Below are 20,159 nucleotides of genomic sequence, written 5' to 3' on the forward strand. Positions count from 1 at the left end.
GGATCTCAGCTCTTAAGTCTGTCTGCCTGGGGTGAAGAGTAGATCACAGAAGCTTTCCCAGACTTTTTTGAGCACAAAACCCTCTATTCTTACCCTAATATACAAGTCATATGTATTTAAGGTGGGAAAATTCAGAAAGGATATTATCCTGTCTTCTCACAGAGAAAACCACATTGACATCCTAAGTGACAACTTCTATACACATGGACACACACATACACATGCACACACATACATAGACATACACACACATAGACATATACACACATACACACAAAGACAAATACATACATAAATACCACACACACACACACACACACACACACACACACACAATACTGTGTGTCTACAGCTAGACATAGCCCATCATGCAATGATGTCAAAATCAACACCATAGCAGTAAGCCCTGTCCTTACACTGGATGCAAAGAGAAAGGAAGAAGCCTTGGTATCTGAAAATCAGGAAATACATCACTCTTCTATGGGCAGAAGACCATGAGGACACAGGTAGATAATATTTTGCTTAGAAGTCATTATAAAGTTGAAAAAGCTGGAAATACTCTTAGTAAAAACAAGTTTAGATAACATTAGGATATCAACTTATTCTCGCATATAAACTTATCTTTATTCTCAGCAAGAGCTGGAAATTACAGCGTTGTAAGGGAGTTAGCCCAAACCTTGCTCCCCAACCCATATGTGAAACATACAGGCTTTTCAGTCAAGCTGCCAACGTCCCAGCGTTCATGCTGCCACCTGGTGGATGTGAGTGTCACTGCACCTCTGTACCCCTGGCTTCTTTACAGAAAGCCTAGAATTGATTGTTGCTGCTGTAAATCTAGGAAATGTGTCAAAGTGACCTGAGGCCGAGGAGCAGAGACAGAATGCATAATGCAAGAACAGCTTGAAAACGCATTCATTCTCTCAGGCTTACGGGCCAAGCTTGGATACGTGGGCAATGGGAAGAGTATCTGGAGAAGCCAGCTGATGGTGGCATGTCAGTGCCAACTAGGCCCACCCAATGGATTCACTTGACATGTGAGTGTAGAATCCAGTACGCATCCTCCACACTGCTAACTTGATAGAGTAAGATGGTTTTTAATGGATCACAAGTGCAGCAAGAGCACCCCGCTGGGGAAAAGTGTCTCATTAAACTCCAGATCCCTGCACCCCAACCCCAGGGCTTCTGTTCCAGTAGGTCTGGAGTGGAATCCAAGAATCCCCCTTTCTTCCAAGGGATCTGTGCCATGGGCAGATACAGATGGCCTGTGAGTCTGCATTTATTTCTGGGTAAGTGCAAAGCACTTGTCGGCCTTCCCCTTCCCTCTGAACGTCACTGTCTCGTTCTTGTGCAGAAATCCTGGAGGGTCACAAGTATTCCCTTGCTTGTGTGACAAAATATTGACATGCCCAAACCACCACCCCCAACTTACACACCACCCCAAACACCCGCCACCTCAGTAGGCTAAAAGTGTGAGGGTGTTCGACGACTGTCCACATGAAGGCCTGCCGGTGTGGTAAAGGCACCATCTTTAGCCTCTGGCACCATTCAGAGGTGGCGAAATATCTTGGAGGTTTGGTATAGTTTGAAGAAGTTAGGTCACTGGAGGCATGAACTTAAAGCAGATACAGGGAACACTCGCTGCTCCTCCCTCTTTTTCTACCTGCTGCCTGCCCTGAGGTAGGCAAACTTTTCTCTGCCCCATGGTCTGATCATGAGGCACGGTTTTGCTTTGGGGCCGAGAAGGAGTGGAGTTGACTAACTATTGATGGGAACTTGTGAAATCCTGAACCAGAACAAACCTTGCCTCTCTGTAAGTTGTTTACCTTAGAGATGTGCCATCCCAGTCACAGGAAATTATCTAACAGGTGACACGAAGTTACGACAGAATCACAGAATGGGTAGGTGCTATTGAGATGTACTAAGAATGTGGTGATCCTCAGGAGGATCATGGGGGCTGGCTGGCTGCCAGCTTGCTCCACTTCAGTGAGAGACCCTGCCTCCAGGGTAGAGAGCCAGGGAGTGGGACACCTGATATTCTCTTTGGCCTGATTATATGAAGACATAGGTGTGTGCACCTGCATATACACATGCATGTATACACCAATACACACATAGCCAGAAACATGGGGAGGAAGAGGAGGAGGAGGAGGAAGAGGATGAGGGGAGGAGGAAAGGAGGAGGAAGAGGAGAAAGTGTTTGTGCATGTGTGTGTATGTATCTAATGTAACACATCCAACTGTCTGGTCCATGCCCATTCCCTTTCTCCCCACCCCATTTCTGTCTGTCACTCAAAGTGGCCTCCATTCTTTAGTAGTCTCAACTATGAGGGGGAGAGGCTACTTTCCTCCACTTGGCATGCAGGTATGAAAGCACAACATCACTCAATGCTAAGAGAAAGGTCTCTCATTCAGAAACATCAGATACCTTTCAGGGTCAGGCTTCCAAACGCCTGTCTTGCCCCAGGTTGCTTATGCCAGCCTGGCTCAGTGAGAGGGCATGTGGTATCCTCTCTGTCTTGGCCCATCTATGCTGAAACCAAGGAGACTTCCTCAGCAACACGATGCTGGAGTTTAAGAACGCATCCTCAATTGCACAGGTGTCTGCTAGGCTGGGGTCGAGTGCAGACGGTCCGGCTCTGGTGCTCAGCAGAATCTTAGCAGTTACACTATCTAGATCTGGTTCAGATGAAGAAGAGCTATAGGTGGGTGGACACACAAGTCTCACACTCCTGGGGTGTGGACCTTACCCTTCAGCCCCCGCCAGGTCTCATGCTCTAGTTTCAGGACTAAGGGGCAGGGCTGCTGGTATTTGGAACACCAGTTCTCAATAATCAATGTTGTCACAACCACTCTGCCTAGCAAGCATTCTTATCAAGAACAGGAGCCCTCTGGGTAGTGCAGTCTCCCCTAGACAGTGTTGTACTCTGTATTGCCTCTAACTCTTTTTCTTTGAGCTTGCCCAAACGTATGACTTTTTAATCAGAAATTGCCTCTTGTTCATGTATGGGAACCATGAACTACTACTAGTAATGCCTTTGGTAAGCCCTCACAGGACTGATAGCTGACGGTTTAAAGGGTCCGCGCCAAGAGTATGAACACATATCTCCTGTATTATTTTTTCATCTCATATACCCAGTACAGGAAGACCCCTGTCAGCACAGCAGGGCTAGCAGCCCAGAACTGCCAGTGGCAACATCTAGGGGCGTCCACTCAGGTAAAACCAGCTCTTTACCACAGAAAAGAACTTCAGGGTGAGTCAGAAGAGAGCAAGGTTAGTGAGTTTTAGTATTAGGACAGGGAAAGGATAGCACAGGACAGAGACATGAGAGCAGACCTCTCTCTCTCTCTCTCTCTCTCTCTCTCTGGGTGTGTGTGTGTGTGTGTGTGTGTGTGTGTGTGTGTGTGTGTGTAGCTCACAGGCTTCACCTGTACTATTACTTGGAAAGATGGCTGGCTGATGCTCCACTGGTCAAATTCCCACGTTCGGTGTCCTGGTGATCACTCTCTCCCTCACATGATTCAAGACAGAAAAAGGGGGTCAGAGGGGAGTGAAAGGCAGAGCTGAAGCGACAGTGAGGCAGAGATGGCTTTGCCACATCCTCACACAGATCCTCCTCTGGGGCAATCAACACTGTAACTGTAAACCACCTGCCCGCCTGTTGGAGCAGTACACACAGGCATGTCTGCAAGAACACTGGTGGAGAGCTTAGCCCGGAATACAGCCAGTGCTCAGTGAAGGCAGGTGAACACTCGCTCCCTTGGCTCACGTCTGCAGTGTGCTTCTTCTCCAGCACCAGTCTTGTCGGCCTCTCATTCTAAACAAGGGAAAATGAAGTTTCTTGAGGTATACACTCTACTTAATTGGCAGCATAAAATAGTCTGACACAAGTTAGGATAAATCTAGCAAGGGCATCTGTACACTGAGCGCTGAGAGCGGAGAGCACCCATGCAAAATGCAAATGGAGTCGCCCTTGGTAGTCCTGGGCAAGCAAGGTGACTTTCGGTTTCTACTTTTTATTTCTGTAAACAAAGCACTCTCTGTCTTAGCCGGGGTTTCTGTTGCTGTGATAAAACACCGTGACCATAAATAACTTGGGGAAGAAAAGGGTTTATTTCAACTTACAACTCTTAGGTCGCACTCCATTGCTGCAGGAAGTCAGTGGAGGGGCCTGGAGGCAGGAGCTGATGCTGAAGCCATGGAGGGGCGCTGCTTACTGGCTTGTTCCGGATGGCTTGCTTGGCCTGCTTTCCTATGGCTCGTAGGACCGCCAGCCCAGGTGTGGTACCACGCACAATAGATTGGGGGGGGGGCCTTCCTACATGAATCACTAATTTAAAAATGTCCTACTGGCTTGTCCACAGGCCAATCTGGTGGGGACGTTTTCTCAACTGCCATTTCTCACTTAAGGTCCCCTCTTCCAAAATGACTCAAGCCTGGGTCAAGTTTAGACTTTGCTCTCAGCCAGCAGGGTTTCTGTAGACGCTTTGTTCGTTGTCCTCCTTTAGAGTGGAAGCTCTTTAGGGATAAGTCCCACACCTGCTGCCTCCATAACCCCTCCACTGCACGCCAGCTATGGCGCACGCTAGCAGATGCATAAACTGGTTCAAAATGAACATAGTTCTTTATTGGCTAGAGTGAATTCTTATCTACCTACAGCCACACTTTCAGTGGCAACGTGGTGGGATTGCAGTGGAGGTTTACTGAGCCCCAGTACTGTCATCTTGGGGTGTGCACCTTTATTGAATACCTGGTCTGGCAGCTTCAAGATCCCCCGAGTGGGTTCTAGGTAGGTCCACCTCAACTTCTCCCATTCTCAATCTTTTCTCCACCCCATCATCATTAGGCTAGAAAAATAAAATAAAATCTACACCATCACTCCCAAGAATCACTAAGAACAATAAACACCCATCATGGGGCACTGCAAACCAACCTCTCCTCCCTATCAAATCCTCCCAGGAGAGAAATGTAAGGCAGCAGTAATTAAGTGTTATGTGCTAACAGGAATCAATAAGAACTATGACGGTCCGAAGACCAAGTTACTTTCCCAGGGTTTGGACTTGGGGAAGTTCCAGAGATAAAGTTTGAACTAGGATGACTAGATAGATAAGACTTGACTTCTGACAGACAAGAATGCCCACATTCCCGGAAGAAGGGGAAAGGAATTCTGTGTTCCAGGCAGAGCCTGAGTTGGGTAGGTTAAAGTTCACTGTACCCAGCATGGTGAATGAAACAGAGCAGCTGGGAGTGCCTGGATGCTGGAGACAAGTGGGGCACAAGAGAAGACATGAGGGGGCAGGATGGAATATAGCCCTCAAACTCGCAGGTCCCCACTCAGCTCTGAGTATCTCTTGGGACCAATAAGTGCATGCTTAGGGCACCAGAAGTAAAATCAGAATTAAGGCTGCCTGAAAAGAAATGAGAATGATAACCACATGCCTTCAACTTTTGTGCAGTTTCAGAAAATGTTTTTATTTCAGGTCTCAGGTGTGCTGAAAATACAAATTTACATGAAAATGCACTGTGTAACCCCTTCAGTGCTTAAGAACTCTAAAATCTTCGCTAGGCATTCTGCACCAGTGTGAATTGTCCCCAGCATGGGCTTGGATGTTTGAACACTTGGTCTCTAGTAAGGGGCGCTGTGCTGTCTGGGGAGGCTTCAGAAACCTGAGGGGCTAGAGCTTGCTTGAGAGAAGCAGGGTACTGGGGATGGGATGGAGTGCTTAGGACCTGATCTCTGTGTGTACCTCTCTGTCTCTGTTTCTCTCTGTGTCTCTTCATATCTCTCTGTCTATCTCTCTGTGTGTCTCTCTGTCTCTGTTTCTTTTTCCCTGTTCTTGTCTGCAAAGCTGTGAGAAGTCGTAGCTGCATACTTTGCTATGCCTTCCCCACCCTCAAACAGTGAGCCATGAGGCAGAATAAATCCTTCCTCCCTCCAGTTGCATGAGCCAGGTATTTTATCACAGTGACAAGAAGTCAGTGATGTGCCAGATTTTAGACTACTGCGGAAATCGTTCACCAGTGGATCTCCCTTTGGGTTAGGCAGAGTGGAGTTAAAGCAGCGTGCAAAAATACTCTCTGCATGGCCCATAACTCTGTCTTTTAACCCTCTAGGGAGAGCGAGCAGTTGATGGCATCAGTTGTTCGTCAGAAGGACCTCCAACTTGTGGACATGAGAGCTGTGACAGATGAATGGAAGACTCTTCCTATAGCTCCAGAATTAGGGACCATGGTCCTCGGGAAACATGAAGTTTTTTCTTCTCCCTCCTCCTCCCTCCCCTTACTGTGAGTCTGTCTGTCTGTCTGTCTGTCTGTGTCTGTGTCTGTGTCTCTGTGTCTATGTCTGTGTGTGTGTGTGTGTGTGTGTGTGTGTGTGTGTGTGTGTGTGTGTGTGTTCCTAAGAATTGAACTTAGGACCCCAAGCCCTCTACCATTAAGCTATAACCCCAGCCCAAATACTCACTCTCTAAAGTGAAATCAACCATTTCCCGAGACACCTACAAAGGGACAACAGATACTGTGACTTCTCACTCCCCCTCTTACCCCCTGCTTCCAGCTCATTTCAAGTTAAGGTATTTATGAGATAGTGTTTGTCTTACTTACAGTTTCTATTACTGCAATGAAACCAAAACCATAACCAAAAAGCCATTTGGGGAGGAAAGCAGTCATTTGGCTTGCACTGCCAGATCACTGGAGGAAGTCAGGACAGGTACACAAGCAGGCCTGGGACCTGGAGGCAGGAGCCATGGAAGGAAACTGATTACTGACTTGCTCAGTCTGCTTTCTTAAAGAAGCCAGGACCACCAACCCAGGGATGGCATCATACATGATGGGCTAGGCCCTCCCGCTTTGGTCACTAGTTGAGAAAATGCCTTACAGCTGGATCTCATAGAGGCCTCTCCTTAACTGAGGCTCCTTTCTCTCTGATGACTCTAGCTTGTGTCAAGTTGACACATTATGTGTGCCCTTCCCCCACCACAAGGGAAAGAAGAGGGGATATCCCCTGGCATCCAAACCAAGGGTAGTCTGAGTTACAAATCACTCATCTGTAGTAGTAGGCGTATCTACAAGAAGAAGGGAATGAAAGTTCCACCTAGGCTGGTTGTCACTCTCACCCCATTCCCCAAGTCCCACAGCAGCTTGCAGCTTGAGAGGCATCCTGGGAGGGTTTAACTTGCATATTGACAGCTGGGGTTCCCCAAAATGAAGCCTCCAAACAGCAGAGATAATGGCATCAAGGCAGAGGAAAACAATGACACTGATTTACTGTCTCCTCAATAGGTTGCACCCCACTAGCTCTCCCACTGCCTCTCCCTGTCCTCTGTTACAAGAACAATTGTCCTAGAGCAGGGAGGGAGAAGTAAAATAGTGATGGTGTCCTTGCTGACACCCAGCTCCTGGATTGTCATTCCCTGAGGACACATTCCTTATCGTAGCTCATTCCTAGCCCAGAGTAGATCTCTAATACTTCATTGAAAATGAATGAGAGCCCCTTACCCGCCCCAGCTTTCCAGCTTTAGGAGGTTTATCCGTGGGACAGAGGAGGGTGTTCTTTGGCTCGGAGCCCAGCTTGAGTAACGTGGCACTACCCAGGACATGCATAGTGTGTGTTGCTAGCAAAGCTGGTTTCCAGGCGGGGCTTTGGCTTCAGTGGTGTGTAGGCCTGCCCCTAGCCTTGCTGTCTAGGTCAGTGGGTGGAAAGGTTTAAATTCTAGCCCTGCTGCATGTTGGCTAAAATCCTTCAGCAGCAGAATGAAGCTAGGAGCCTTCCTTCTCTTGGTGTCCCTCGTCACCCTCAGCCTAAAGGTGCAGGAGCTGCAGGCAGCAGTGAGACCTCTGCAGCTTTTAGGTATGTCCAGGCAAACGGTTGCATTCTTTTCCCTCGACTGAAGGATCAGAAGTAAGACAGCTAGAACCAGTGTGGGCAGGAAGTGGGGAGAAAATAGAGGAAAGAAAACCAAACAGTTCTCTTTAGTTCTGCAGAACAGAATTCCTCTCCTGCTTTCTCTCTCTCTCCATTTGCTGGGTCACCAAACTGGACTCTCCCCTCCTGTTTGCCCTCAGCCGGTCCCCATCTCCCAGGTATCTCCTTCTCTACCAGCATCTACCTTGACTGTCTACAGAAAAGATTCTTGTAATTATGTTAAACACAGGTCAATCTCAATCTCCTTCACCAACAATATTCTCAGAAAGGGTTTTGTTGTTTGTTTGTTTGAGACAGTCTCATACTGCAGCCCAAGCTGGCCTGGAACTTCCTTGTAACCCAGGCTGACCTCAAACTCATGGCAATTTTCCTCCTATGCTGGGGTTACAAGCACAATCCACTTCACCTCATTTGGCCTCAAAGGACAAGTCTTAATCTTCTGCCCATTCTTCCTTAGCCCCTTGGTGACTACAGCCTCATTAAACTCCTGACACATTCTTCTCAGGTCCTCTGGATGAGACTCCTGACTCTTCTATGTAGTAAAGTCTCACCTTTGCAGCCCTGATGCTGTCCACCCATCCCTACCCCACAACTCACACACTGCAGTTCGCTTCTTTCCTGGATTATCTTGGGTGGAATGGCTTGCTCCTAAATGTCTTTAGATAGAGTTTAGGCCTCTAGAGTTTAGTTTACTCCATCAACTGCCTGTTTTTGAAACAATTTCCATCTTTTCTGTCCTTTGCCCTCCTGTTGCCTCACTGTGTCCATTCCTGATTACCTCACAGCCCTGACTCACTGTGTCCATTCCTGATTACTCGATGGCCCTGCCATTGCAATAGCTTCCCAGAAGCTCTCTCTGCCCCTCTCTTCCTTCTTCAATGTGCTTACTAGTTGAATGCTGGTTCTGTCTATGCTTTTGCAGCAGAAAATCCTCCCAAGGGACCTTCTCTTGGTTTATTAAGTGAAGTCCCAAATCCACAGGTCCTGGTGACCTGCTTGACCTCTGCAATGTTTACTTCTCCTGCTCCCAAACTTGCCCAGACCTCTGCTTGCCAATCCTCCTGGCTCCTCTTATTCCAGGGAACTGAGAGTGGCAGATAGTGTGTCTAAGGCAGCTTGAAGAGTCAGTCTCAGGTCCTCAGAGTGACTCTGTAGGTCCTGTGTCCCAGGTACCACACTGACCTCCCCAAAGCCCTACCCTAATACATTTCCCCCCTTGTGACTTTTGGCATCTTTCCTCACAGCAGTCTTCCTTTCCCCCACTATTCTTCCTTGAGAATATCCGTGCACTCCAAGGCTTACTTTTCTGATGAACAAGAAATAATGTCTTATCTCCTCTGAGCCCCTTGAGTTCTCTGGATGCACCTTGCAGGACACTTGTGAAACACTGCTTTGTTTCTCACTTGCATTTGAAGGCTCTAAGAGGCCCTTTCTATGTCATTGTCCTTCCTAAATGTATAGCAAACGATCATAAATATTTAATGATTGATCAAACTACTGTGAATAGGGACAATGGGTCTTGAACTTTCTCACCTCCAACCATCAGCAGCACCAGAAACACTTAGGGATCGTGCTATAAGCAGAGGTAGGGAGACTAACTTCACAGAGTGACTGTAAGGTAACCAGCAAGTCTGAATATCCCCTTCTCTGCTCCATGTACTGTGATGTTGGGAAAGTGATGCAACCTTCTCCCTTACTTTCCACAGATGCAATCCCTCTATCCATGTCTCTAAAGTAAGCTTACTTTAATGAGATTATGTGTGTGCCTTGTTTTAACAGAAATAGACAGTAACACTTCACAAATGCTACTACGAATTGAGTTAAAAGGAACTGGTGAGATTTACTCCTTAATTGAGGATTGTCATCCCTAGTACTTGAATTGAAAGCATAGTGGTTTTCACTAGCCTATTTGTCTGTCTACAAGAGGGTTACTCACTGAATAATCCAGGCTGGCCTTTGGCTGATGATCTCCGCCTGCCTCAGCCTACCAGTCCTGGGGATGATAGGTTTACTCCACCATGCCTGCTTTCAGTTGATTTTTTCTGACTTAGGCACCTGTGCTGAGCTCTGCAGTGGCGACTGGGACTGTGGGCCAGGGGAACAATGTGTCAGTACTGGATGCAGTAACGTCTGTGCTACAAGCTAAGAACAGGTAAAAATAAATAAATAAATAAATAAATAAATAAATAAATAAATAAATAAATAAATCTGCCTCTCTGTTCCTCTGAATCTTGCCCAGACCAGAAAGGTTGTACATTTGACTTCTCTGGAACCTTCTAGAAGTTGGTAGAATGGAATCTATGTGTCTCCCTATATCTCCTTTTTTTTTTCTTCATGAAGAAGCACCTACCACAAGATGGTGCTTTCCAAACCTTTAGAATAATTTCCCAACCTAGTCTACCCAGGAGAAAAATAAAGCCATATTTGAGCAAGAAGATAAAAATCACCCCAAATGATTTCTGTTTATGACTGTAGTGCATATTTAACTGTGCATAAATATATAATATATTTTAAAATGAGAATCTTGGACCTAATTGATTTCTCAGCTATTTCATTTTAAAATAGTTGGTGGACAATTTTAATCTCCACACTTATCTTCAGCTCCAGCCTACCATCTTTGCTTTCTCTGTAGTCCATTGAATATGCTCTTCTGCCAGCAATCGCTATAAATGTGCACTTAAAATAGTTATTTTATAATATTAACATGGCTGTGTTTTGAATTTTAAAATTCACATGCCCTTACTTATTCCTTTGGGATATAACCTGACATGTGTAACCAATGACCAGAGACCCTCCTGCTAGTCCTTTGATGTACATTGACATATTGACCTAAGCAGAGCCTTTTGCTGTAAAAATATTTGATGCCATTCATATTATTGAATGTTTCCCTATTTAATTTTCAGTACCCATTAATTTTTTAAAAAGAATAAAAAACTACCATGATTGAGTTGTATTAATATGATTAAATTGTATTAGCAGACTTAGAATGTACGCTAAACACCAAACTGTTTGGGCCAACAGGATTGATCAGTGGGTAACATTTCCTGCTGCCAAGACTGGTGATCTGAGTTTGATCCACATGGTGGAAAGAGAGAACTGGCTCCCAAAAGTTGTCCTCTGTCCTCTACAATGTGTGCCATGGTGTGCACATGACAGCACACACACACACACACACACACACACACACACACACACACATATAAACATACACACAAATAATACCACATTTTAAATTAAAACAAAACCCAAAGTGTCAGGAGCCATCATAGGACAAGCTAATAACTAGCAGGTGATCTTCCTGGGATGGTCTGCCTCGGATTATAATAATCCATGACAGATTTGCTCCTATAGGCATGGCCCAGAAGAAAATCATTTTAGGAAAGATTCCTGCTATTAATATGCTTTTCTGTTATTATTAAATAGATATGATAATCACTAGGTATTAGCCTACCCTTTTGAGCAGATCTCTGCAGATCTATGACGATGTACTGTCTTGTAGTGGTGCTGTATAGACAAATAGATGACTTCTTAATTCTTAAGGATGACCCTATTAAGAATTCCTAAAACTTTATCAGTGTTTATTAAGCTCTTTTACAGTGGGACTTCTATTCGATCCTTTTTTGATAGCCAAAACTGCAATGAGAACTCTATCAGTCTCCCATGTGTCACCAATTAATTGCTTTTAGATAGTAACCAGACTTTCTACTACCCAGAACACATTCCAAGAGGTTGTAAAACCATTAACTAAAGGTCATAAAAAGGGAACTAACAATTTATTCTAGGTGCTAGGAGAGAAGATAAAATATTGATTGGATTTATTTATACAAAACATCACTAATAACTTAGTTATGTTTTTAACTCTCGATGGAACTGTGGAGTTGTGACAGAATATTAAAGTTTGGTGGGAAAATTAGTCCTAATGGATATGCATGTAAACATTCTCCCTTGTAAATTTCTATTTCAATTTATTACTTGAATCTGTGTAAACTTGTCATGAACTTTTACCATGTGATCATGTATTCTGAAAGATGTCTAAGTGCTGAGGACAAAAAAGAAGACACAGAACTGAGCTGAGGAGAACATTTTAGACAGAATATTTTTAGACAGATCTGTACAGAACTTTTTAGACAGAACTGAACTCAAGAAGAACTTAGAAGTACAGGCATAGCATTGGGAGAAAAGGCATTGAGAATAACAGCATTATTGTGACATCAGAGCAGGAGGAAAGAGCAAGGTTAGAAGGAGAATGCAGAGTGGAATAACTTAGACTATAGGTAACATAAAATACCAAGAGCAATATGCAGAATGCAGAGGGAAGGAAGAAAAATAAGAAGCTGCAGAGAGGGGTGGGGATTTAGCTCAGTGGTAGAGCGCTTGCCTAGCAAGTGCAAGGCCCTGGGTTCGGTCCCCAGCTCCGAAAAAAAGAAAAAAAAAAAGAAAAAAAGAAGAATAAGAAGCTGCAGAGAGCAGAGGAAGCAGGCAGGATTCTCTTTACCATGGGACAAAACAGGTCATTTCTTAATAACAAGGCAGGCTTGGTCTTATTAAAGGAACAAAGCTTTCTTCTTACAAATGTGGGTTTAATTCATTTAGCATTAAAAGGGTAGAAGCTTTCCTTTCTCTATGCAGTAAAGGTTGGAGCTCATTTTTCATCCAGAATGAGTGAGTTCTTTCTGTTTTCTGGTGCTTGGTCTTTTACTCCAAATGCATATGTAAGTATAGGTGTGTGTGTGTGTGTGTGTGTGTGTGTGTGTGTGTGTGTGTGTGTGTAAGTGTGTAATTATGAGAACACGTGTGAGTTGAACCCAACTGGTTTGAATAGAAATGTATAAATTAGCATGCATGAATCTGTATATGAATTTATGTGAGTTTATGCATATTTTCTTATGTAAAAGTTTTTCCTTCTGCAAGAATGATTTTCTTCTCCTAGTTCAATAGAAGTTTATTGCTCTAAACTTCCCCCTAGCCTGACAAGCAAGAGGTATCTGGACAAAAGGGAAAAAGCTCTAGCAATTAATCCTTTACTTAATCTCCTGCTCTTTTAGGATGAGGTGCTAAATGCCAGAGACTACAGTTTCACAGAAGGCAGGTCAGCTACAGTAGCAAAGTATCTTAGACTTAGATAAGTGAATTTTTAATTATTATACAACAACCCTAAATATCTCGTAAAACAAGAGTCTTACACCCATATCTCCTAAGACAAAAGTCTTATTTTCTGCCAATGCTCTTCCCCCTCTACTGCCTCAAGGAGAATTGACAAGAAAGAAGAGCCCACCATGGCTGGACCCCAGGACCAAAGTGTTCATGTTCAGAACAGTTATTTATCCAGCCCCCTGTAGTGCTTTCTGGCTTCTTGATGGTGCTATGGATTTCCAGATCAAGAACTGGTGTTTCTTATTGCATTCTGGGTAGTCAGGTACCCAAAACAGCAGGTCTCATGTATAATTTTTATATCTATTTCTCCAACAAAGAATTTTCTCAAAGGCCATCTTCTCTAAATTACTGTTCATTTCTTCCTTTAGCTTCTACCTGGGGGGAAAAATGGCTGTTGGAGCTCTGTGACCAAGGAAACAGTTGAAAATGGAGGCCATGCATGGAGATTCCAAGGAACACATGGGGAGGGACAAGGCGGTGTTTCTTTTAATAAAGCATTAATGTAAAAGTCTGCACACTACTTGAGTTATTTGGTTAGAGATTCTTATGGTTTGAATATGACATGTCTCTGGTCCATAGCTGATGGCACTGTTTAGGAAGGAGGGGACTTGCTGGAGGAGGTAGGTATATCTTGCTGGGGTATTTTATCCTGGGCCTGACTTGTTTCTTGCTGCTTCCTGGTTTCTTTAGGTGAGAAACCCCAACCAAACACTCCTGTTGTCGTGATAATTCTGCTTTACTCCAGAGCAAATCAGGAGATCCAGCCAAGCATAGCCTTAAACCCCCTAAAATTGTGCACCAGAAAATTTAATAATAATTGTAATAACAACAACAACAACAACAACAATAATAATAATAATAAATCCTCCTTCCTTTAAACTGTTTCTCTAATCCTAATCCTAATCGTGGAAAAGCTACTAATGCCAATATGTTAAGTTCTGATGGCATATATCCTTGTGGGTGGCAATATGTGTCCACCAAGAAAATGAACATACCTATTCTGTGGTCATCACCAACTGAAGGAGAAAAAATATACAGAGTTCCCAGGGAGACCTCTGAAGACTTCCTGAATTGACCAGAGTAACATGGTAGGTGCCCCTACACACCCACCTCCTACCCCGAGACTGGAAACTCACAGCTTAGCGTCAGTATTCATAATACATCAGTACACATAATACAAAGGCCAGTCAGTCTTGAATACTTATGTGGGTCATATATGTCATTAAGCCCAGACAGTTCACACCGTCTCTTTATGGTGGTAAGAACCAAGCTCTATATCCTTCTAGCTCAGTGCAATATTTGAACATATCTTAAGCATTGCTTCAAATACTCTAGGTTTTTAACGTTTTTTTTTTTTTTTTTTTTTTTTTTGGAGCTGGGGACCGAACCCAGGGCCTTGCGCTTCCTAGGTAAGCGCTCTACCACTGAGCTAAATCCCCAGCCCAATACTCTAGGTTTTAAGCAAGGAAAACCATTGCTGTAGCAACCCGATTATCTCTCTGGATGGGGGTATGTTGTGCCTGGGGATAGGGGGAAATCAAGGACTCCGATAAGATGTCCTATCAGAACATCAAGAGTAGAAGGAAGTCACATAGCTAACTTTTCTGCCACTGTCATCTACAAGTGTGCTCGCCAACTCCAGCCAGAATCTGAAACTCTCGCAATGTCAGCCCTGCCTGGGAGCAAACTTTCTGAGAGGGTAAGGACAGTTGGGTGGCAAATTTCCAGGCCTTATTTCTGCCACTTTTTCCCTATCCGAATCACAGCACCGCCTGCAACCTGTAGCGCAAATAAAGGCTTTCCGGAACTAGAGCACGCGAGGCCCTGCCCCAAGCGGTGCCCCGGAAGTATTTCCCAAGCTATTCACGTAGGAAAAATGGCGGCGGTGCAGGTCGCCGCCTCTCTTCCTTGTGAGCAGCCGCGAGAGGCCCCGCGGGAGCTGTCCCTGGAGCAGAACAATGGGTTCCGCCGCTTGTCTGCCAGGCTTCGCGCGCTGCAGCCGGATGACAGCACTGTGTCCCGCATGGAGATCCACCTGCTCTTCGACCAGCTCATCTCCGAGAACTACTGTGAGGGCGGCGGCGTGGCCCCGGAGGTAGGCAGCGCGCTTCACCCTGCCGGGACAACGGCTGGTTCCTCCCACCGGCTCCTCCGGGTCTCACCCGCGTCCCGGATGACTTAGTTCCAGGCTGGCTCTCTCCCTCGGTCCGTGCCGTATTCTCTGCCCTCCATCTGAAAGCTCGTAAGCCAGCATCTTTCAAAGGCTTCTGCTCTAAAGCCCTCAGCTGCCATCTCTGGTGAGCGATTCCAGGAATGTCGGAACGAGGATAGTCTTAGTCGATTTCGCTGATGAACACACTGAAGCTCACAAAGATCCAGCGTCACGGTTTTGGCAAATGGCAGAGCTAGATTGGAGCCTAAATTTGCCATAAGACCTGTATTTTCTGCTTTGTTTCTGCACTAGTTCCCATTTGCCTCTACCTCTGCTGTCAGAGTGATCTCATTCATACACATCAGATCGCTAATTCCCAGAGTCCTCGAGCCAGTCCTACCCAGGAGGATCTCAAACTTGATAGCTCGCAAAGATAAATACATTGTCTCCCACGCTTCTAATCCCCAGTTCATTCTACCCTACCCCACCCCAGATATACACAAGACGTGCACACTGCTTCTTTTCTTTATCCCGGAGCCTGTTGAATTAAAATTCTTCAGAGTCTGTCTCAAACATGTCTCTCAGTTCACTTGCTCTTCTCTATTCTCTTTGGCTGTGTTTTCGGGTTAGGCAAAACAGTTTTTTCCTGGACTATTCCCCTGGTCTCTCACCAGTCTTCCTCCACTCGAGCCCCTTTGCAGACTAGTCTTTGCCAGAGTCTACTGTTTGGGTTAAAAAACCAAAACAATCCATACAAGTGTAAACGAATCAGAGATTTTCAATGGATATTGGCAAATAGCAGAAGCAAATGGATGATCCGTACAGTAAGAGACAAATATGGGGCTCAAGGCTATAAGGGGGGAGAGGGGAATCCAGAACTGCTCACCACATATAAGGTAGCAGAGTGGAACTAAGTGAAATTAAGAGAACTTTTCATTTATATACTTTGATAGTTTGCACAACAACATGTGTGCCTTTTCAGTCTTCTCTCTTGTTTCTCCTCTTGGGTTCAGTCACTTGGAACTTGCTGCCTTGGTCAGGTTCAAGCACCTGAGGACTTTTCACATCTCCAAGGCTTCCCACAATACATCCCGTCCCCTTGTTTTTTGATTACTTGTCTGTCTGGCAAAGCTCTATTCGTTCTTCAAATTTTCTTTGTTATCTTCCTGCCTCCCTCTTGAGATTGTAAAACCTCTGTGGTTCAGGGAAATGTTTGTTTCACCTTGGAGTCAAAAGGCTTAGCCTACTGCCTGACACATAATAGATGCTTGGTCCCTTTTTATTCATTAAACATCTGTAGATGGTGTAATTTGTAGATAGTGTTCTCTCTCTCTCTCTCTCTCTCTCTCTCTCTCTGTATGTGTGTGTGTGTGTGTGTGATTTTCTAATTTAATGTATAAGTGTCGTTTCTGATTTGCCCAATAGCATTGCATGTCCAGCTCTCTTGGTATTTTTAGCTATAGCATGTGCCTTTATGTGCTGGAAGCCTTTCTTTTATTTACTAATACTGTATGGTAAAGTTCTTCTCCTAACTTTTAGTACTTACTAATTTTTGTAACTTCATTCCTCCAGTCCCCACTTTCTACCTCAACTTTGACTCAGATATTTTTCCTTCCTGGGTGTGGAGCAGTCAGTCACTGAGCTTTTCCATTTGACTGGGGTTTGGGGTTGGGAGGTCTACTTGGCTAACAGGTGCATTTATCTTTGCTTTGTTTTGGTTTTGTTTTTATAAATAGGATGTCAGTGCTCTTCTTGTGCGAGCTTGTCAGCTGGTGCCTCTTAATCAGAACCACCTTGTGAGCAAAGTGTCTCAGCTGATCCATCGTTTACTTAACAGATTACAGGTAATCGTGTATGTAACTTGAAGGCTCAGATCGTGAAAGACCACAGCATAGCTCTGTTAGGCTCACTTTTTTGTTTTGTTTGAGACAGGATCTTAGCTCGGGTTGGCCTGAGAAAGACCTTAACCTTCTGACCTTTTTGTTCTTCTTTAAAGTGTTGGGATTACAGATGTTTGCTGCTACACCCAGGCCAGTTGTCTAATCTTTTGAAAAGCAAAATGTCTTGGGCTGGAAATGTAACTCAGTGAATGGTAGAGCCTTAGCTCCCGGCACACACGAGGCCATGGGTTCAAGGTCAGCATCAGGACCACCAAAAATCACAACGTAACAATACCAGTGCTTAAGAAAAGTGCATCAGTAAATCCAAATTTAACTGACCAAATATATATTCTGAGAAATTCTAGGCTTTTGCTTATGAGAAATAGTCTTTTATGTTTTGTTCAATAAGCCAACAATTGATGGCAGATCATTCATGCCATCTAGGTTTTTGGGGGATTTTGTTTGCTTGTTTGTTTTGTTTTTTCATGAAAAATAGAATTGACCAAGATATATCCCAGGACAAAATTACGTGATTCCCTATTTCTTTGCTACCAATATTTATTTCCCTGAAACTATTATCTTTGCAGTCTACATAAAACCCCCAACGCAGCTTGGGAAAAGAGAGGTCCAGGGTAAAAAGTCCAGAGGTATTTCTGTGAAGGTCTGTTCTGCAGCTCTCCATCTTTAAAACTCCCGAGTGAACCCCTGAGCAGATGAATGTATGGATACTAGTTAGCATTGTGTCAGCCAGACTCCTCCAGACTGTAAGAGAGGAGGGCATCCAGCAAAACCAGAACCCTGCCATCAGGGAGTAAGATGCATGCTGAGCTGTAACCAGCTGTGTGTGTCACATGAGCTGAGGCTCTTTCCAGAATGTCGCAGACAGCTGCGGGCTGACCTCTGAGGTTTTACTGTTGTCCAGTGTGCTTCATCTCTGTGTCACTGGCAGTTGGAAAACTTCCCATCACCTGCGGCACTTACAGTTCATAGCCAACGTCTAGCATTTGATGATACTACGTATGGACTTAAATGTCCATAACTTGAATTTTGGTTAGCGCCCCACCCACCTCCTCTCTCTCTCTCTCTCAAGAGAAGTATAAACTCTGTGGGGAGAGGAGTGTGTCATAGCTTCTTGGTGTATTCCTCGCATCATGACAGATACAGAGCAGGTATTTAGCAGACATGTTTATTTGCTGTGTATTAGTTAAGTAACTACTACATATTAAGTCAGTTTAATTGAACTAAGACATTTCAGTGCATTGAATCTTGTATCCGTATTTATATCTGTCAATTTCTGATTAGTTCCAGGGAAAGTTACAAGGACTACCAGATTCTACTTTGGAGAGATCACAGAAGTGACAGAGACCCTGGGGCAAGGAGAAGGTCTCCCCTATCCTGATCAAACTTGCACATGCATTCTCTTAAGTTAGAGCATCTCTGTTTTCTCCTTTCTTGGCAGGTGATTGTGGATGAGCAGAACTTAGATTTCCTGTTGACCTATACGATCTCAGCTATTCAGCAGTGTAGCCCTTGGACACACATGGAAATTCTTCAAGCCCTGGCAGCTCTGGTTTACTGCAATGGCTCAAAATGTCAAAAGGTATTGTCTAAGGTTCTGTTCCGTGCTATAAATAATGAACAGAAGCAGCTTGTGGGAGAACAGGTTATTTCATACTACAGCTTATAGCCCATCGTTAAGAGAAGCCAGGGCAGGAGCTATAGCAGAAAGCATGGAGAAATGCTGCCTACTAGCTTGCTTTCCCCAGCTTGCTCAGCTGCTCTTTTACACAACGCAGGCCCAACTGCCTAGACCTAGGAATGGCACCACCCATCATGCCAATAAGAACATGCCTCACAGATATTCCTGCAGGCCAATCTGATGGAGAAAATTCCTCAGTTGAGGTTTTCTCTTCCCAAGTGACTATATGTTTGTGTCAGGTTAACTGCTGAAGCCACCTATGACAGGTAGTTTAAACTATTGTGCCTTTCCTTTGAAAGGCCAGTAGCACAGACTTGAGAGCCAAGATGTCGATTTTTCAGTATTCATCCTGTCACTAATTGCATGTACAGCCCAGGTACGTTCTTACTGAGTGTCTTGGAGCCTTGTTTATTCATGTGTAAGACAGTTGCTCCGAGGATGAAGTGAGACAGTACTCGTCACTCTATTAACTGGCAACCATTATTATCCGCACCTTTTGTCCATGTAGCCAAGACTGGAGACCCCCAGCAATGACCTAGCAATGATTCCTACTAATGATCTCTAGCTTATGTTTGGGTAGCCATTGAAGGATTTACCTAACAGTTAATTTTTTTATATTTAACTGCCTTTTAGTTAAGAAAATATTGTCTAACAAGTACAGTCTTCCTCGAAGCGGTTCCTAGGCCCACGCTGTTGATGTTTCATTCCAGCATCTCCCAGACTTGCTAGGTAAGAGCGGCCTCTTGATGAAGTTGAGTGACGTGACTCACTCTGACCCTGAAGTCAGGAGAGCTGCAGTGCACTGCATGGCAAACTTATGTCTCAGGTACGTGGATCCGGGTTTCCCAATAGTAGAAGGTAGGGCCTCTCCTGGGTCCTCTGTAGGTTGTTCTGTCGCCTGAAGCCAACCTAGAGAACGGGCCTAGCTTAAGCTATTCCTGGTGGCGCCTTCCAGTAGCACCCAAGAGGCCGAGGCAAGAGGGTCCTTATCTTAAGGCTGTTCCGAGCAGCAAGTTCCAGATCAGCTTGGGCCACAGGCTTTTATTTTGACACAAAGAAAAAGACCCTAGTTTACATTCCCCATGCCATTCCACAGGGTTGTCCTATCGTTTGTTTTCAATTAAGACTGTCAAGAAGCGAAGGGAGAAATGCGTGCTGGAAGCGACAGGTGTGCAGTATGTCGGTTTGTTTTCCGCTGGTGTAAATCTTAACCATATTCTTTTAGGAAGAGTATTCATGTGAATTTAGGCTCTCGTGTCAGAGTTTCTGTTCAGTTTCTTCTTTAAGAAGATGGAGCAGGTCTGTAGCATGCAATAACAAACAGGCAGCACAAACTTGACCTTGTGTCTGGGT

At 44.7% G+C, this 20,159-nt stretch overlaps 2 protein-coding genes and 1 long non-coding RNA gene across 6 annotated transcripts in view; 2 read left to right on the forward strand and 1 right to left on the reverse strand.

Moving 5' to 3' along the window:
* Positions 1-606: 606 nt before the first annotated feature.
* Positions 607-8,655, reverse strand: LOC148003012 (uncharacterized). The gene is made up of 3 exons (XR_015631889.1): positions 8,519-8,655; positions 6,601-6,727; positions 607-3,814 (listed from the first exon to the last, which is right to left on the reverse strand). It is a non-coding gene; the product is annotated as an uncharacterized LOC148003012 (long non-coding RNA).
* On the forward strand, positions 7,727-13,590 carry Wfdc21 (WAP four-disulfide core domain 21). The gene is made up of 3 exons (NM_001003706.3): positions 7,727-7,846; positions 9,973-10,073; positions 13,444-13,590. The coding sequence occupies exons 1-2, from the start codon at positions 7,750-7,752 to the stop codon at positions 10,065-10,067; spliced, it is 192 nt and encodes a 63-aa protein (NP_001003706.2). The 5' UTR covers positions 7,727-7,749; the 3' UTR covers positions 10,068-10,073; positions 13,444-13,590.
* A 1,341-nt stretch (positions 13,591-14,931) lies between these two features.
* Positions 14,932-20,159, forward strand: part of Heatr6 (HEAT repeat containing 6) — a 28,789-nt gene continuing 23,561 nt past the window's right edge. For 3 of the 4 annotated variants that reach the window (XR_015630913.1, NM_001079897.2, XM_087573705.1), the window contains exons 1-4: positions 14,932-15,170; positions 16,964-17,071; positions 18,567-18,707; positions 19,517-19,632. Coding sequence is in view for 2 of the 4 variants with exons in the window: in NM_001079897.2 (NP_001073366.2) it covers positions 14,952-15,170; positions 16,964-17,071; positions 18,567-18,707; positions 19,517-19,632 (584 nt within the window). In the remaining 2 variants the exon portion in view is untranslated. Of the gene's footprint in view, positions 15,171-16,963; positions 17,072-18,566; positions 18,708-19,439; positions 19,633-20,159 lie in introns of all 4 variants that reach the window. The other variant, XM_087573704.1, reaches the window with a different exon arrangement.

The sequence above is a fragment of the Rattus norvegicus genome, chromosome 10 (assembly GCF_021556685.1).
Source record: "Rattus norvegicus strain SHRSP/BbbUtx chromosome 10, alternate assembly SHRSP_T2T, whole genome shotgun sequence".
Taxonomy (NCBI): Eukaryota; Metazoa; Chordata; class Mammalia; order Rodentia; family Muridae; genus Rattus; species Rattus norvegicus.

Coding starts and splice junctions, on each gene's coding strand:
- Wfdc21 (NM_001003706.3), top strand. CDS start 7,750: ATGAAGCTAGGAGCCTTCCTTCTCTTGGTGTCCCTCGTCACCCTCAGC. Junction 7,847..9,972: donor GAGACCTCTGCAGCTTTTAG/GTATGTCCAGGC, acceptor TTTCTGACTTAG/GCACCTGTGCTGAGCTCTGC.